Source organism: Chiloscyllium plagiosum, unplaced genomic scaffold, assembly GCF_004010195.1.
Source record: "Chiloscyllium plagiosum isolate BGI_BamShark_2017 unplaced genomic scaffold, ASM401019v2 scaf_10866, whole genome shotgun sequence".
In the NCBI taxonomy this organism is placed as follows: Eukaryota; Metazoa; Chordata; class Chondrichthyes; order Orectolobiformes; family Hemiscylliidae; genus Chiloscyllium; species Chiloscyllium plagiosum.
In genome coordinates this window covers 10,091-27,391 of record NW_025214019.1, presented here as the reverse complement: position 1 = coordinate 27,391, position 17,301 = coordinate 10,091, and the positions used below count along the sequence as shown (strand labels likewise).

Sequence of the window (17,301 nt, the reverse complement as noted above, 5' to 3'; positions counted from 1 at the left end):
TCAGACCCACCCTGAGGGGCGAATCATAACCTCAAATCAAGTATTTCATCTGCCAGGGAGGGCATGTCTGACAGTGCAACACTCCGTCAAGGGGTGCACTGTCTGCTCAAATCCACTAGAGAACTGGAACTCAGTGAGAAACAGGAAATATTTGTAAAAAAGAAGAATATGGATCCAGGAAGGGGGGGCGGGGTGGTGTGTGTGTGTGTGAGAGAGAGAGAGTACATGGTCTTTGTGATCCTTCATGATTTTATTTTTTTTCAAATGTATACCTCCCTCTAAAGTCTAAACACTGTCTGCCTTCTCTCCTACGATTACTGTCAGGGAAAACAATTCGCTGCTTCGAGCAGGCGAATGCGCTTTGGAGACGGTCCCTAACCCTGGGGCTCCAGCGCTGCTGTTTCCAGGCTCCCCCCCCACGCATCTACACCAACTCCCATCAAAACAACCTCGGGGGGGGGGCAGCAGAGTGTGCGTTGAAGGGTTTGAAACTTTTTTTGTTGTTTTTTAAAACACACACAGTCGCAAAGAAAACGGAGTTTGGGGAAGGCGAACCTCAGAGACGCGGTAGTGAGGAGAGGAAGGGAGGGAGGACGGACGGACTCACTCCGCCGCCTTCAGGACGCTGTGAGCCGAGCCTTACGCTTGGAGAAGCGGCTGCCTGTTACAGGCTGAGTCCCTGTGCGGCGGGCCGCCTTGAAACCGAGCCTGACGATGCTTGTTAGTTTCGTGCTTCGAAACTGACGAGGAAAAGGTTTCCATGTTGAGATTGAGCTCCTGAACTCCCCCTCCCTCTCTCTTTCCTTTCCCCCCCTCCCCTCCTCCATTTTAAACAAAAATATATAGAAGCATTTTTTTAAAAAGAGAGAGGGGGGGGAAGGGGGAGAGATTTTGTATTTGCAAAAAAAAAGACTGATGGACAATATGTCTATAATCACACAAGTCAGCAAAGAAGAGCTGAGAACGCCGCTGCGAGAGAAAGGTAACAATTCTGTAACATTGTATCGATGTGAGTTACATTGTATCTCCTCCCCTATTGTTGTGGTTTAAACAGAGAAACTTTGTAACAAACTCAACCGCAACATTGTATCGATCCCTCTCCTGCCAGCCCTTGACGGACTTTGAGTCTCCCCTTCCTTTCCGAATTGTAATTTCATGTGGTTTTGCATTCTTTCGCTCGTTTTTTTTTGGAGGGGGGGGCGGGGGTGTGGATCAACGGCAAAACAACAGGGGAGGGAGGGAGGGGGAGAAGTCTAGCCCTGTGTCTGTTGAAGATGTTGTTCATCCTGTCTGTTCTCCCTCCCCTTTTTCTCGCCCCCCTCCCAGAGTAAAGGGAGGCAGAGAAACGTCGCCCCGTGAAACCAGTCCTCACCCCGGGCAGGAGAAGGCAGATTGCCTCCGGCCCCCGGGAGCCTTGTTTATTTTTAAATGTCAACATTTGGAATAGTGTCGCTCTGGGTGAGGTTGATCAGGTAGGATTGTGTTGTTTTTGTGTGTGTACGCCTCCCTCCCCCCCCATTGAAGGGAGAGCGGATGTTTGTGTTGAGTGGAACTTGCTTGGTGGGTGTGTCAGTGTTTTTGAGTCCGCTGCTGGAGGAAGGGGGGGGAAGCCTCGGCACCGCTACAGAATTCAGGGCCCGCCTCCCCGCCAGAAACTGCTCCTCTTTCCAAAATGCACATCTGCCCGCTCGCCTGGTCTCTTCTGTTTGCAGCCTCGTGTCTGTACTTGTGCCCTTACGCCTAGGTCGTGGGCACTGCCCCTGGGCAGCTGGTGAAGGGGAGGGCTCTGCAGTAATGTGAATGGTTGTGAGGGGCTGGCAGTGTTAGTCCAGGGAGCATGGAGGTTGTCAAATCTGCCCTCTGCCCAGTCTGAGGTACACACAGGGTCCTCTGGTCGTTGTGACTTGCTGATCATCATCACTTGGTATTCAGCATCAAGTCTGTTACCTCGGCATTATCTGAACTGTTTTTGTAAATAAAAAGTGTCGAGTGCAATCCTATTTTGAACTACCACATCTTTCACAGTGCTGGTTGGCTTCATGTTTAATTGGAGTGACAGTCCGTATCCACATACTGCCCACCCGGTGTCAGTACTGAGGGAGTGCTGCACTGTCAGGTGAAGTGCTAAATGGTCAGAGAAGATTCTGTGCCCACTATTCCAGAGAAAAATAGGGAATTTCTCCCATGTCCTGCACAAATATTCATCCCTCAACCAACATTGCTAAAGCAAGTTATTCAATCATTATCACCTTGTTGCTTGTGGGAGGTTGCTGTGCTCCAATTGATCACTCTTGTTTCCTACATTTCATGCAAAGTGTTTCATTGACTGCACAGCACTTTGGGAGGTCCTGTGGTATGTGTAACAGATAAGTAAGTTCCCTAGCCTAAGGAAGAGCCTGTTTCCTATTGAGAGAGTTGAGCAGGGAATCACCAGACCCTGGTAGTACTGAGGAGAAATTGATTGAAGTGGACAGAGTTTAGGGGAATGAGGGGTGATTCCCATAGAAACTTACAAAATTCTGGAAAGGGAAAATGCAGAAAGGACGTTTCCTCAGGCTGGGGCTCAGCCTCAGGATAAGGACAGCCCAGTTAGGAATGAACTGTGGAAGAAGCTCATCACTCAGGGAATAGTGAATCTTTGGAATTCTCTGTGGAGCCCAGTACTGTACTAAGTAGAATCAAGTTTTGTAGATTTCTAGATATTGGTCACATTAAAGACGATGGGGATAGGGCAGGATGATTGTGTTGAGGTGGTATAGAATGGTGGAGCTGGTTTGAAGGGCCGAATGGCTAATTTGTGCTCCTACTCTTCTGAAGTCAATCTTCCTTTAACTTCTGATAGAAGTATCTTTCAGATGACATCCTCAGAATATCCTCTCTTTTGGCTGTTCACCTATTTCCTGCTGCAGTGCTTTGGGATGGGGTTTCTACACTGAAGTGTAAATGCAGTGCAGGGAGGTACAAGTCTGAGGGTATGCAGCAACATTCAGGAGTGAGTGTTGGCCGCAGTGTCTCCAGCCGGAGGGAGAACAGTGAAGCAGGTCTGATCACTGTCTGACAGCCCCTGTCCTGCCAATATCCTCCTCTCCACGGCTGGAGGTGAAGTTGTTCTGAACTGGGTTTCCCTACATGGTCACTTATTCTGGAGTGACTTGCTGAAGAGGTTTCCCGGAGCATTAGGGAGTTGTGCGTCATGACGGAGAGCAACTGTGAATCTCCTTGATCTTGACCATTCATGGGGTGAGGGGTATCATTGGTTAGACCAGAATCGGTTGCCTTGGAGCCTTCTTGAACTGCTGCTGACCATGCGCTGTAGGTTCACCCGCAGTGTCCCTTAGGGAGGGAATTCAAGATTCTGACCCAGCGACACTGAAGGAATGGTGACATATTTCCAAGTCAGGATGCTGATTGGCTTTGAGGGAGACCGACAGGAAGAGAATTTCATTCCCATCGATCTGCTGTACCCTTCTTCCCACCGCACCCTGCCACCTCCCAGAAGGGTGCAGAAGGCTGCCTTGGCAGCTGATTGGGCTGAGGCTGAGGCAGCTTCAGCTGAATGGGTAGAAGATGATGGGTAAAATTTGGCTGAACACTGTACCCCAATGTTATACAGTGACAGATCTGTCTCCACCAGTACTGTACCCCAGTGTTATACAGTGACAGACCTGTCTCCACCAGTACTGTACCCCAGTGTTATACAGTGACAGATCTGTCCTCACCAGGACTGTACCCCAGTCTTATCATTGACAGACCTGTCCCCTCCAGTACTGTACCCCAGTGTTATACAGGGACAGACCTGTCCCCACCAGTACTGTATCCCATTATTATGCAGGGATAGACCCGTCCCCACCAGTACTGTACCCCAGTGTTATACAGTGACAGATTGTCCCCACTGGTACTGTATCCCATTGTAATACAATGACAGACCTATCCCCACCAGTACTGTACCTCAGTGTTATACAGTGACAGACCTGTCCCTACCAGTACGTACCCCAGTGTTATACAGTGACAGACCTATCCCCACCAGTACTGTACCCCAGTGTTATACAGGGACAGACCTGTCCTCACCAGTACTGTACCCCAGTGGTATACAGTTACTGGGTAGTCTGTCATGTCACAATTACACAATAGGGCAATTAGAAGGTGCTAATCTGGGTCCACTAAGATCTGAGACTATTTTGCTTTCACTGTTATTACAAGGAACTGTAACCATAGGGCACTGTATTGTCTGTACATTTTAATGAACCGATTCTGGTAGCACACCGGGACTGAAGAGACAGCTCACTGGAGGGCAATGCACTCACAGGCCAGTTAATGACAATTGCCAACTGTTGGGAAATATTGTCAACTGATGACGTTACAGCATAGTGAAGAAGTTTAAGTCTCATTCCCATTGACAGACCTGTCCCCAACTGTACTGTACCCCAGTGTTATACAGTGACAGACCTGTCCCCACCAGGACTGTACCCCAGTGTTATGCACTGACAGACCTGTCCCCACCAGTACTGTACCCCAGTGTTATGCACTGACAGACCTGTCCCCACCAGTACTGTATCCCAGGGTTACACAGTTTTAGAACAATAGCTGTGCTGCTATCCTGGCAGAGCTCAAACAGGAGAGGAAAATATTGATAATGCAGGATCAGTCAACAGTGAACAATCCAATAGACAGGGATGGTGTACCAGAACTTTCCTGTGGAATATTTTCATAGTGAGGCTGCCTTTGGAATACTGTGTACAGTTCTGGTTTTCCTGCTGTATGAAGGATGTTGTTAAACTGGAAAGGATGCAGGGAGGATTTACAGTGAAGTTGCTGGCACTAGAGTCTATGAGTTATAGGCTAGGGCTTTTAGCCCCTGGAGCATTGGACTCTGTGTGGTGTCCTTACAGGGGATTATAAAATTATAAGGGACTTAGATCGGGTGAATAACCAAGGTCTTTGCCCTTGGGTCGGGGAGTCCAAAACTAGAGGGCATAGTTTTAAGGTGAGAGGAGAAAGATTTTAAAAGGTCCCGAGGGGTAACATTTTTGCATAGAGTGCTGCACATATGGAACGAGCTGCCAGAGGAAGTGGTAGAGGCTGGTACAATTACAACATTTACAATGCATCTGAATGGGTACATGAATAGGGAGAGTTTAGACTGATATGTTGCAAATGCTGGCAAATGGGACTAGGTCAGCTTGGAATGTCTGGTCAGCACAGATGAGTGAACTGAAGGGTCAGTTTCCATGCTGTATGGCTCTATGATCTGTCGCTACCAGTACTGTATACCAAGGGTTATACAGGAACAGACCTGTCCCCACCATTACTGTACCACAGGGTTATATAGGGACAGACCTGTCCCCACCATTACTGTACTACAGGGTTATATAGGGACAGACCTGTCCCCACCATTACTGTACCCCAGAGTTTATTGAATCCAGACCTGTCCCCACCATTACTGTACCACAGGGTTATACAGGGACAGACCTGTCCCCACCATTACTGTACTACAGGGTTATTCAGGGACAGACCTGTCCCCACCATTACTGTACCCCAGAGTTTATTGAATCCATGTGCTTCCTCCAGAGCCCGGTATGGATTGGTCAGATGGAGAATGATGCTGTGTGTATTCTCAGTGTTGTTTTGCTGATCTTGCGATGTCCTGCAAATTGTGCTTTTCCCCCAACTGATGCTGTGGGAGGGAACACATCACAAAACCGCCATTACCATGTCATCATTCTGCACTGATCAATGTAACATGGTGTGTGTTTCTGTGTAAACATCCAAAGCAGAAGTTGCAAGTGTACGATTCCTTACGGAGTGTCAGGGAGATTTGCTGGTTCTGTGTGTCTTTGCAAAGGCTCTGCGGGAAATTTGTTACTGATGGAGACAAACTGGTCTCTGTGATCTGTTCATCATCTTCCTCTCCTTTTCACCCTTATGGATGGGCATTACATATTGAGTAAGAGAAAACAACTTTCAGATAATGCCTCTTTGTAGCAGTCCTGGCCCTGTATGGCTTATTCTATGCAGATGAAATGATAACAGTTTGGACACGGGAGATGAATATGATGGTGTGTTGTTAACACTGTTGTTTTTTTTAACCCAATTAACATTTCTTTTCCCATATCTGTGAGAGTGTTTGTAGTTTGTTATATAGAGGGAGCTTTACTCTATCTAACCTTGTGCTGTACCTGTGCTGAGAACATTTCATGGAGACAGTGTTTTCATTTTAAAATTGGCTAATGGGCAGAAAACAGAGAGTTGGGCTGGGGGGTTCTTTTCAGGTTGGTGACCCATGACCAGTAGGGTTCCACAGGGATCAGTGCTGGGGCTGCCACTGTTTACAATATATATAAATGACTTGGAGGAAGGAAGTGAATGTACCGTAGCCAAATTTGCAGAAGACACAAAAATAGACCAAAGGCAGGCTGAGAGGCGGATACAGACAGTTTACAGAGAAATATTAATAGGTTAAGTAACTGAGCAAATGGAATATAATGTGAGAAAATGTGAAGTTGCTCATTTTGGAAGGGAGAACAATATTATTTAAATGGAGAGAAACTGCAGAAAGCTGCATCACAAAGGGACTTTGAGGTCCTGTGCAAGAAACGCAGAAAGCGAGCGCATACGTGCAGCAGATAATCAGGAAGGGTCATGGAATGTTGGCCCTTCTCTCAAGAGTGGCTAGAATAGAATCTCTACAGTGTGGGAACAATCAGCCCAGGTCCACACCGACCCTCTGAATAGCATCCCACTCAGACTCATGCCCCTACCCTATTCATGTAACCCTGCATTTCCACCCAGCCTGGACATCCCTGGACACCATGAGCAATTTAGTATGGCCAATCCAGTTAACCTGCATATCTTTGGACTGTGGGAGGAAACCGGAGCACCTGGAGGAAACCTTGCTCAGACACTGGGTGAATGTGCAAACTCCACACAGACAGTCACTCGAGGGTGGAATTGAACTCAAGTCCCTGGTGTTGTGAGGCAGCAGTACCAACCACTGAGTCACCGTGCTGGGTTGGAGTATAAGAGTAGGGAAGTCTTAGTGCAACTGTACAAGGTGCTGTGCAGACCACTTCATGAGCACTGGGAGCAGGCTTGGTCTCTTATTTAAGGAAAGACATTATACTTGAGGCAGCTCAAAGAAGGCTTTGTCTCATGAGCAAAGTTTGGGTCTGTACTCGCTGGAGTTCAGAGAAATGAGAGGTGATCTCATTGACCCTGTCAAGCCCCTTAAGAATCCAATGCTGAGAGGATGGTTCTCCCCATGGGAGAGTCCAGGACCAGAGGGCACTGTCTCAGAATACAGTGACACCAATTTGAGACAGAGATGAGGAGGAATCGCTTCTCTGAGGGTTGGGAGTCTTTGGAATTCATTGCCACAGAGAGCTGTGGGGGCAGAGTCCTTGCTTATATTTAGGACTGAGATGGAGAGATTTTTTTTATAGATATTTTTATTGAAAATTTAACATTTTTACAAGTTTACAGAATAAAAAATAACCCAAGTATAAGTATTGGTATACAATTAAATCTTAAATAAATAATAACCAAAATTTAACAAAAGAAAAATACGAGAGAGAAAAAAACAAAACTCCACTAACTACTAATCTAACCTACAACTAACCAGAGTGTATAATTAAGTTGGAGAGATTCTTGATCAATTGGGGAGTTTAGGGGGAAAGATTAACGTGATTATGAGGAATATCAGATCAGCCATGAGTGATGAATGGCCTGCTGCTGTTCTTATTTCTTATGGGATTATGGTGTAAAAGAGGAGGAGTTTGATTTTGTATCTAATCATGTGCTGTCCGTGTCCTGGGAGTGTTTGATGACACAAGGATAGGTGTAGGGACAGGTAATGTTGAGGAAGTGGGGAGGCTGCAAAACGCTGTTGCCAGGGTTGGAGGATTTTGAGCTGTAGGGAGAGGCTGAAAAGGCTGGGGCTGTTTTTCCTGGAGCGGCAGAGGCTGAGGGGTGACCTTATGGAGGTTTACAAAATTATGAGGGGCATGGATAGGGTAAATAGACAAGGTCTTTTCCCTGTGATGGGAGAGTCTAGAACTAGAGGGCATAGGTTTAGGGTGAGAGGGGAAAGATATAAAAGAGACCTAAGGGGCAACATTTTCACACAGAGGGTAGTGGGTCTGTGGAATGGGCTTCCAGAGGAAGTGGTGGAGGATGGTACAATTACATCATTTAAGAGGCATCTGGATGGGTATATGAATAGGAAGGGTTTGGAGGGATATGGGCTGGTTGCTGGCAGATGGGACTAGATAGAGTTGGGATATCTGGTCGGCATGGATGGGTTGGAGAGAAGGGTCTGTTTCTGTGCTGTACATCTCTATGACTCTATGACTTGGGCGAGTTAGGAGAGTGGGCAAAGAAGAGGCCGATGGAATACAATGTGGGAAATTGAAAGGTTATGCACTTTTGAATAGAAAGAATAGATGTGTAGATTATTGCCTAGGTAAGGAAAGGCTTTGGAAATCTGAAGTACAAATGGACTTGTGAATCCTAGTTCAAGATTCAGTTAGTATTTTGGAAGGCAAATTCAATGTTAGCATTCGTTTCAAAAGGGCTGGAATACAAGAGCTGAGATGTACTGCCGAGGCTGTCCAAGGCTCTGGGCAGACTGCTTTTGGAATATTGTTAGTAGTTTTGTTCCCTGTGTCTAAGGAAGACTGTGCTGGCCTGGGAGGGGGATCCAGAGGAGGTTTACAAGAATGACCCCGGGGATGAGGGGCTTGTCATATGAGGAGTGGTTGAGGACTCTGGGTCTGTACTTGATGAAGTTTAGAAGGATGAGGGAGGTCTGATTGAAACTTACAGAATACTGAGAGGCCTGGATAGAGTGGACATGGAAAAGATGTTTCCATTAGTAGGAGGGACTCTGACCCAAGCGGCACAGCCTCAGAGTGAAGGGACAACCCTTTAGAACTGAGATGGGGAGGAATTTCTTGAGCCAGAGTGTGGGGAATCTGTGGAACTGATTGACTTGGCCTCCACAGCCCTCAGTGACATTGAGTGAACTTAAGACAGAGATAGATTCTTCATTAGTAAGGTTATAGGGACAAGGCAGGAGAACAGAGTTGATAAACATATCTGCTACAATCAAATGGTGGAGCAGACTCGATGGGCCGAATAGACTTATTCTGTTCCCATCTCTTGCAGTCTTATGTAGAGGGACCCTTACTGTGTATCTAACCCAGTGCTGTCCCTCTCCTGGGAGTGTTTGACGGGGGACAGTGTAAAGGGAGTTTTACTCTGTATCTAACCCCGTGCTGTTCCTGTTTTGGGAGTGTTCGATGAGGGGGATATTGAGGGTGTTGCTTAAAGTTACTGTTCAATCTGCTTTCCTTGCACTGTGGCTACTTGTTTGATTGTGCTGTCGTGTGACTGATCATTCTGCAGACTTCTCCCCAACTCTCACATTTCACAGTTATCCACCAGGAAGGGTGGATGGGGACCAGGAGCTCAAGTCAGTGACTGCAGCACCCCGAGCCCACCAGCCCACTCCCTCGTTCCACCAGATTTGTAACTGATCCAATGGCACTGAGGCCAAATCTAGCAACAACAACAACTTGTACAAAGCAGCGAAACACCCTGCGGCACATATACAGCAGTGTCACCCAACACAAGGTGACACTGACTCAGACTGAGCAATACCGGAACTGGAGATGCCGTCTTTGAGATGTCAACCCAAGGTCTGGCCTTCTCGTGGAGGCATAAACGGTCCTGTGGCTACTGGTTTTGAAGAATAATCAAGATGTTTGTCCTGTGCTGTTTAGCAACTAATGAGGGGAAAGCAGGCAGAATGTTATTGATCACGAGGGGCTTTGAATTCAGGTTATGTGTCAGTTACATAGGGCACTGCTGAGACCACGTCTGGAGTACTGCGTACAGCACTGGCCATCTTGTGGCCATGATGGGATGTCAGTGCATTAAAGGGCAGTCCAAAGCAGATTTGGTGGAGGCTGGTTAGCTCAGTTGGCTGGACATCTGGTTTGTGAAGCACAGTGATGCCAGCAGCGTGGGTTCAAACCCTTTCTCTATATTGGTGAGACCAAACATAGACCTGGTGTCTGTCTCACTGAGCATCTCAGCCTGACCTCCCAGTCATCGCCCATTTCAATTCCCCTTCCCACTTCCTTTCCGACATGTTCATCCTCCGCCTCCTCTATGGCCGCAGTGAATCAGACCGTAAATTGGAGGAGGAACACCTTGTCTTCTGCCTCGGCTGCCCGGAGGACTCAACGTTGAGTTCTCCAATTTCAAATTACCACCTTTCCCATCCCGCGACTCCTGTCCCAGCCTCTCTGCCTCCCTTCCATTCCTCTGACTGACCCTTCCGTCCTGCCTCCAACCAGATTGAACCCTCCCATCAACCAACCTGTGTTCACCTATCCCTACCTCACCATTCTGCTACTCCCCCACCGCCCCGTATCTGTAGCTCTCCCTACCCCACCCCCATGCCTGAAGAAGGGGGTTACACCCAAAACGTTCACTTCTCCCCCCTCCTGATGCTGCCTAGCTTGCTGTGTTCTTCCAGCCTCCTGTTTGTCCACTTTGGATTTCCGCACTGGCTGAGGTTACCATGAAGCGCACTCCTTCTGAATCTCTTTTCCCCACCCTCAGCTTGAGGTTAAACTCCCCACCAGTCACCTCAGCCTCACAGACAGCAATCCTACAATTCTCTGGGACTGTGGTGACTTTACATTTTACTGGAATGAGCAGATTGATGAGACCAGGTTAGGTTCATGGAGCTGGAAAAGCACAGCCGGTCAGGCAGCATCCGAGGATCAAGCGAAAGCTCTTCATCAGAAATGAGGGGATGGGGGAAGGGGAAGGGGACTGAGAGTTAAATGGGAGGTGGGCATGGGGGCAAGGTAGCTGGAAAGGCGATAGGTAGATGCAGGTGGTGGGTGATGGTGACAGGGGAGGGGAGGGTGGCATGGACAGGTGGGAAGGAATATGGACAGGTCAAGAAGGCAGGGCTGAGTCGGAGGGGTGGATCTGGGATGAGGTGGTGGGAGGGGAGGTGAAACTGGTGAAGCCGAAGTTGATGCTGTGTGGTTAAAGGTTAGGTTCATAATCTCGGGAGTTTAAAACAATAAAAGGCAAGCTGATTGAAACATGTTACACATTGAGGGGATGTGACCGGGAGTGGGTGAGAGGGAGGGAGGTGCAGATGTGGAGATGATGTTGTCCCTCGTGGGAGACTCTAGAACGCGTGAAAACAAGGGGTTTCCCATTTAAGAGAGATTTGAGGCAAATGTTCTTCTTTGAGCATTATAAATCTTTAGAGCTCCCTTCCTAAGAGGCAGTGGATTCAGGGTCTTTGGGAATTTTTCACGCCGAGTTGGATCTGAGTTAAACAAAGGGGCGGAGGTGGGCGTTAGTGCAGAGTACGGATTGGATAGTGTAATAAGAGGGCTACGATCTTGCTCAGTGGTAGAGCAAGTCTGAGGGGCTGAATGGGCAAAAGTGAGGACTGCAGATGCTGGAAATCAGAGTCTAGATTAGAGTGGTGCTGGGAAAGCACAGGGTTTTTGCCCGAAAAGTTGATTTTCCTGTTCCTTGGATGCTGCCTGACCTGCTGTGCTTTTCCAGCACCACTCTAATCTAGACTCTGAGGGGCCGAATGGCCACCTCCTGCTCCTGAGTTGTGGTCAGTGTTAAATCCCTGAACTGAGACCCTCTCAAAGCAGATTACCTGCTTGCTCTGATGTTGCTTCTGTGAAGGATGTTACTGTTTGAAACATAAAAAATATACTTCATTTGGGCCTTATAAATACAAGTTTATTTTTTTTTCTGTCTTAAGGCAGGCTGGTTGGGGAAACATTAATGATTGAGTGCTGGGCTTCTGGATGTCTCTGTATTTTACAGGGAGCCCCTTGCTGTGCGACATCATGGCTCAACCTTTATTGTATCCCACTTCCGTCCCCTGCCTATCCTGCTGTAACTGAGGAGCCCTGGAAGGGATGAGGGGTCCTGAACCTCGGTGATGTAGAGGCCTGTGTGGACAGCTGTGTCTCCCAGACAGTCGTGTCCTCACCAGAGCACTACACTGCAGCCTCTATTGACTCCAGGTTTTACAGCATGGGAAGAGGCCATTCAGCCCATCATATCTGTCCTGGGTTGTCAGGCAGCTATCTACTCGAATCCCACTTTTAGCCCATAACCTTGTAGGTGTTTTCTAATCCACTTGTCCAGAGATGCTGTTACACACCTACTGGGGATGGTAGGCTTTGAACTGAGGTCTCCTGGTCTAGAGGTAAGGACAGTGCCACAAGAGCACAGGCCCTGTACACTGCTCATGTTAATAGTTTTTAAATGCTGTGATGGCTCCTGTGATGCTCTCCAGCTTTTCCAGGACATTACTGACCATATCCTGCTGTGCACACAGCCCTGTTCACCCATCATCCCCGAGCTCACTCCCAATTCTGCCACATCTCCATTTTTAAATTTTCTCTGTAACCTTTAGCCTGTAACCTCCCCCTTTAGCCTGTAACCTCCCCCTTTAGCCTGTAACCTCCCCCTTCAGCCCTCCCAGTCTCTGGTGTCTCTGTACACCCCTCATTCTGACCTCATGCACATCATTTCCATTTGCACCCCGAACCCAAGAATTATCGATCCCACATGGACACCACCCCCTCGCTCGCCCACGCTCCCCTCCATCTCGTGCTTACCCGCTCTCCTTTTGAGAGTCTGATTTGAACTGAAACCTCTAACCAAGTTATTTTTTTTGCCATCCTTTCCAGCGCCTCCTGTTTGCTGTTTATTGGAGGCGCTATAAAAACGCTGCCTGCTGAGGGTAATTTGGAGTAGTATTTCTGGAGAAATCCAAGACCCCCCCCCAACTGTGTACCATTTATCTGGTCAGGGACATGGGCACAGCCACAGAGCCACAGCAGGCGTTAGTGAGCGTGTGCGGTGTAGTGAGCTCGGCATAGTGAGTCCCAGTGTTGGTTTCTCAGTGATAAGCCTGCCTGCTGCAGGAAGCACGGGGCCCTCCGAATGAGCCGGGTTGGGGTGTGGTGGGGGGTTGGTTGCTAACAGGCGCAGGCAGTGGCTTCCTGTGCAGGGAGATAGTGAGATGTGCCCCACTGTCTCTGGCAGGTTGTGTAACCCCTCTGTTACAACATGGTAGCTCTGACGATGCTGTGCCCATTCAGTTTCAGGTCGGGTTATCTGGGCATTGGTGAATCACAGTATTTACTGCCTTGGAGTTTGACCCCATGCCCGTTGCACCCCATGTGGCCAGTTTAACCGCACTAATGAGGCTTGTACCATTGCCAGCAATAAGCAGGGAGTTCCACACAATGGGCGCTGTGAGGATTAGACAGCAGAGCTGGAGGCCATTCAGTCTATTGTGCTGTGTTGGCTCTTTGAGCGAACGATCCAATCAATTCCATCGTTTCTCCGTCCCCTTTCCTCAAGTTCCTGTAAATGTCTCCTTTTCAAAACCTTATTTTGATTATTATTGAATCTGTTTCCGCTGCCCTCTTCAGACAGATTTCAATAACTCGCTGTGTTTTATGAGTGCGAATTCTGCTTCCTGTTGTCCTTTTGACAATTATCTTCAATCTCTGACCCTCGGGTTCCTGAACACACAGCCCCACCCAGCTTGAATTGTTTTCTCTCCCTCCCCACTCCTTGTGCTCTCTACCCTCCCTTCCCCCTCCTCCAAGGCCAATATATCCTGGACTTAGACTTTTCTTACTCATGTCATCAAAGCGCTTTCATGATTTTGAACCTGACAGTTAAATCCCTCTCTTTAACTTTCTCTTTATAACAATCCCAGTGTCTCTTGTCCCAGTTCCATTCCAATAAAGCTCCCTCTGTCTCCTTACTTTCCTAAATTGATGGTAGTTGAGACCTAACTGTTTTTTAAATATAAAACCTTAGAACATAGAACAGTACAGCACAGGAACAGGCCCTTCGGCCCACCATCTTATGCTGAACACGATGCCAAATTAAACTAATCCCTTCTACCTGCCCTTGGCCCATTTCCCTCCATTCCTTGCATATCCCTGTGCTTATCTGAAAGCCCCTGAAATGCCCCTATCGTATCTGCCCCCCCCCACCACTCCCTGGCAGTGCGTTCCACACTCCCACCACTCTGTGTAGTAAACCTTTCCCCTCACATCTCCTTTGAACTTTCCCCCTCTCACCTTAAATTTATGCTGCTTAGTTTTAGACATTTCAGCTCTGGGATAAAGATTCTGACCATCAACCCTATCAATGTGTTTTATAATTTTATAGATTTCTATTAAGTCTTTGCTCCAGAGAAAACAACCCGAGTTTTCCTCTCTCCTTATCGCTCATACCCACTAATCCAGGCAGCATCCTGGTAAACCTCTTCTGCACCCTCTCCAAAGCCTCCACATCCTTCCTGTAATGGGGTGACCAGAATTGAACACAATACTCTTAAGTATGGCCTAACCAAAGTCTTCTGAAGCTGCAACATGACATCCTGATTCTTGTATTCCATTCCCTGACCCATAAAGGTTACACATCATACTCCTCCTCCATCACCCTGTCTACTTGCATGGCCTCTGTCAGGGAGCTATGGACTTCTGTACATCAATGCTGTTCAGGGTCCTACCATTAACTGCTTTGGTGTTATTTCAGTGCTTTTGGACTCTATGCTGTACATCTGGAGCATAAAGTTAGACCTATTCAAAATGTACTTTGTTTATAAAATTTAGGAAAAATTACAAAAATATTTCAACTTGCATCGTACAGAATTTGCAGTTGAGTCACAGAAGCAGACCCTTCGGTCCACCCAGTCCATGCTGACCGTGTTCCCAAACTAAACTAGTCCCCCCCTTGCCTGCTTTTAGTCCGTATCCCTCCAAAACCTTTCCTGCTCAAGGACTTATCCAAACGTCTATTAACTGTATCCACACCCATCACTTCCTCTGGCAGTTCATTCTACACATGAATCACTCTCCGTATAAAAACAAAAGTTGCCCCATATGTCCTCCTTTAAACATTTCTCCTATCACCTTCAGAATATGCCCCCTAGTTTTGAGGGCCACCACCCTGGAGAAAAGACTGTATTCACATTATCGATGCCCATCGTGATCTTATAAACCTCCATAAGGTCACCCCTCAACCTCCTACCTTCAAGTGAAAATAAAAGTCCCAGTCTATTTTTATATCTCAAACCCTCCATTCCTAGTGACACCCGGATGAATCTTTTCTGAACCCTCTCCAGCTTTAATGATATCTTTCCTGTAACAGAACAGCGCACTGTACTCCAGGAGAGGCCTCACTAACATCCCATAGTGTTCTGCTCAATGATTGTAATGGACTTTAATATTGACAAAATCTGTCAGATATGCAGCCTGAGGGGGAATACAGTTCAGGCAGAGCCAAAGGTGTAACATTTTACTTTAACCACCATTTTATATCTTGATGTGTCTTAAAAAAGCTGTTAACGCTCCTATTTTACAATAAACATCCTTTGTAATGCACAGGATCCTTTGTACTGGCCCCTTCCCACCGCCCCAGGCTTTAGTGTGTGGATCAGCCCGTAGTTCCATCCTGTCCTATGCCTTTCCCTGCCTCTGCACCCGCTTTAAATCTCTCTGGCTGGGTTTGTATCGAGCCGTGGGCAGAGTGAGGGGAGGGGAGCTGAGGGAGGGGGTGGTGGATGTTCGAGGCCACAGCCAGGAGATCAAAGACTCGGACTGGTGTGTGTGCACAAAGTCTACTGTGCCTCCGGGCCGGCTGACACAGCAATCATGACCTGGGTGGGAATAAACATTCCAGTCCAGCGCGTGACCCAACCCAACACTCCAATCCCCCCCACCCCGCCCCCATTGTGAGTAACTCGTGTGGGGAGGGCTGTCACCTGTCACTGTGGACTAGACTAAAGGGTCTGCACATCATGGAGTCTCCCCCCCACCTTGTGATTCAGTAATGTCGACTTGCATTCACTGGTCTCGCTCAACTTTAGAACTTCTCTGGTTCTTGTTGTGTGTGTGGGATGGGGGAGTGGGAGTGGCGGGTGGTGGAGATTCAGAATGCCAGCCCCCTGCAGTGTGTAAAGAAGGGGGACTGGATGGGAGGGAGTTAAATTAGTTAGTGTTGGAGGAGACCTGCAAAGGTTCATTGCTATAGCACCTCCCGGATGTTTTGCTGCCAATGTTTTGATGTGTGGGAGTCTGTCTGCACCCATCGGGTCCCACAAACCCAGGAGCGAACAACCCCGTTCCCTGGGTACCGTTTGTTGAGAGGTGGGTTTTGACCTCAGGACCCCGGGGAGAGCATTTCCCTGCTCGCCTTCACTCTGGGATCTTCCAGGCAGCGGTGGCATGGTTTGAAAACCTCGTCTGAAACGGAGCCCCAACCCGAGACAGTGCCACACCCTCTCAGTACCAGCCTGGAATGTGAGCCGGTCTCTTTGGATGTGGGTTTGAACCCCACTTCACACCACCACCCACCCAGAGGAGGTGGGAGTGTCACACACTGGGTGTAGCTGACGCTGCCTCAGGCTGGAGGAATGACCGAGAGTTTAGCCCTTCACATTGGACTATTTTGACTTTTAAAAAAGGAAGAGTTGTATTTATATAATGCTTTTCTGACCTACCCAACACCTCATGAGCACTTTATAATCAGTGAAATGTTGTTGTGTAGTCACTGATGTGTTGCATGTTGATCTCGGGGCAGTGTTTTGTTCAAAGGAGTCCTGAACCAGGTGGTCACAGTCTAAGGATACAGACTGAGCCATTTTCTACATGATGCGCTCTAGATAAATTCAGCCAGTTGACCATTGCCACTGCAGATCACCACCAGGGGCGCTGTATGTTCTGACAATCTGTCTCCTTGGTGTGTTTAATAAATGGCTCCCATCTGTCCCGCGCTGTCTCGCTCTAACTCTGGGTGTGCCTCTGCCCCCTCAGGTCGCCTGTCCGTCTCCAGCAAGAAGCTACGGCAGCGCAGTATCCTCCGTACCATCTTCTGCTGTCTGGCTCACAGTGAGGATGACGGTGACCAGGCCCTCAGCAACAGAAACAACAACACCTCCCAGGTGCTTGACTGCAAGAACAGCACCTCCCAGGTATGGGGGTGGGGGCACCGGCCTGGGCGAGATGGTTACTGAGCTCCTCACTCAACCATACAGGCCTGAGATGGAGTTAGATACGTCTGAATTCAGACCCTCTGAAGGACTGGGTAGGAGGTGGACAGGGCTTGGAGGATGGACAGGGAGAGAGCAGTGGGTGGATGGATTGAGGTTGGGGGAGCGAGTGGGAGTGGGGAATGGTAGGAGAGTAACTGAAGGGTGAGGGAGGGGGGAGT

At 48.2% G+C, this 17,301-nt stretch overlaps 1 protein-coding gene across 1 annotated transcript in view; it reads left to right on the top strand.

Moving 5' to 3' along the window:
• The first annotated feature begins 239 nt into the window (after positions 1-239).
• Positions 240-17,301, top strand: part of LOC122547779 (carboxy-terminal domain RNA polymerase II polypeptide A small phosphatase 1-like) — a 27,124-nt gene continuing 10,062 nt past the window's right edge. Inside the window, exons 1-2 of the mRNA XM_043686362.1 lie at positions 240-982; positions 16,905-17,062. Coding sequence (XP_043542297.1) covers positions 916-982; positions 16,905-17,062 — 225 coding nt within the window. The 5' untranslated portion in view covers positions 240-915. The remainder of the gene's footprint in view (positions 983-16,904; positions 17,063-17,301) is intronic.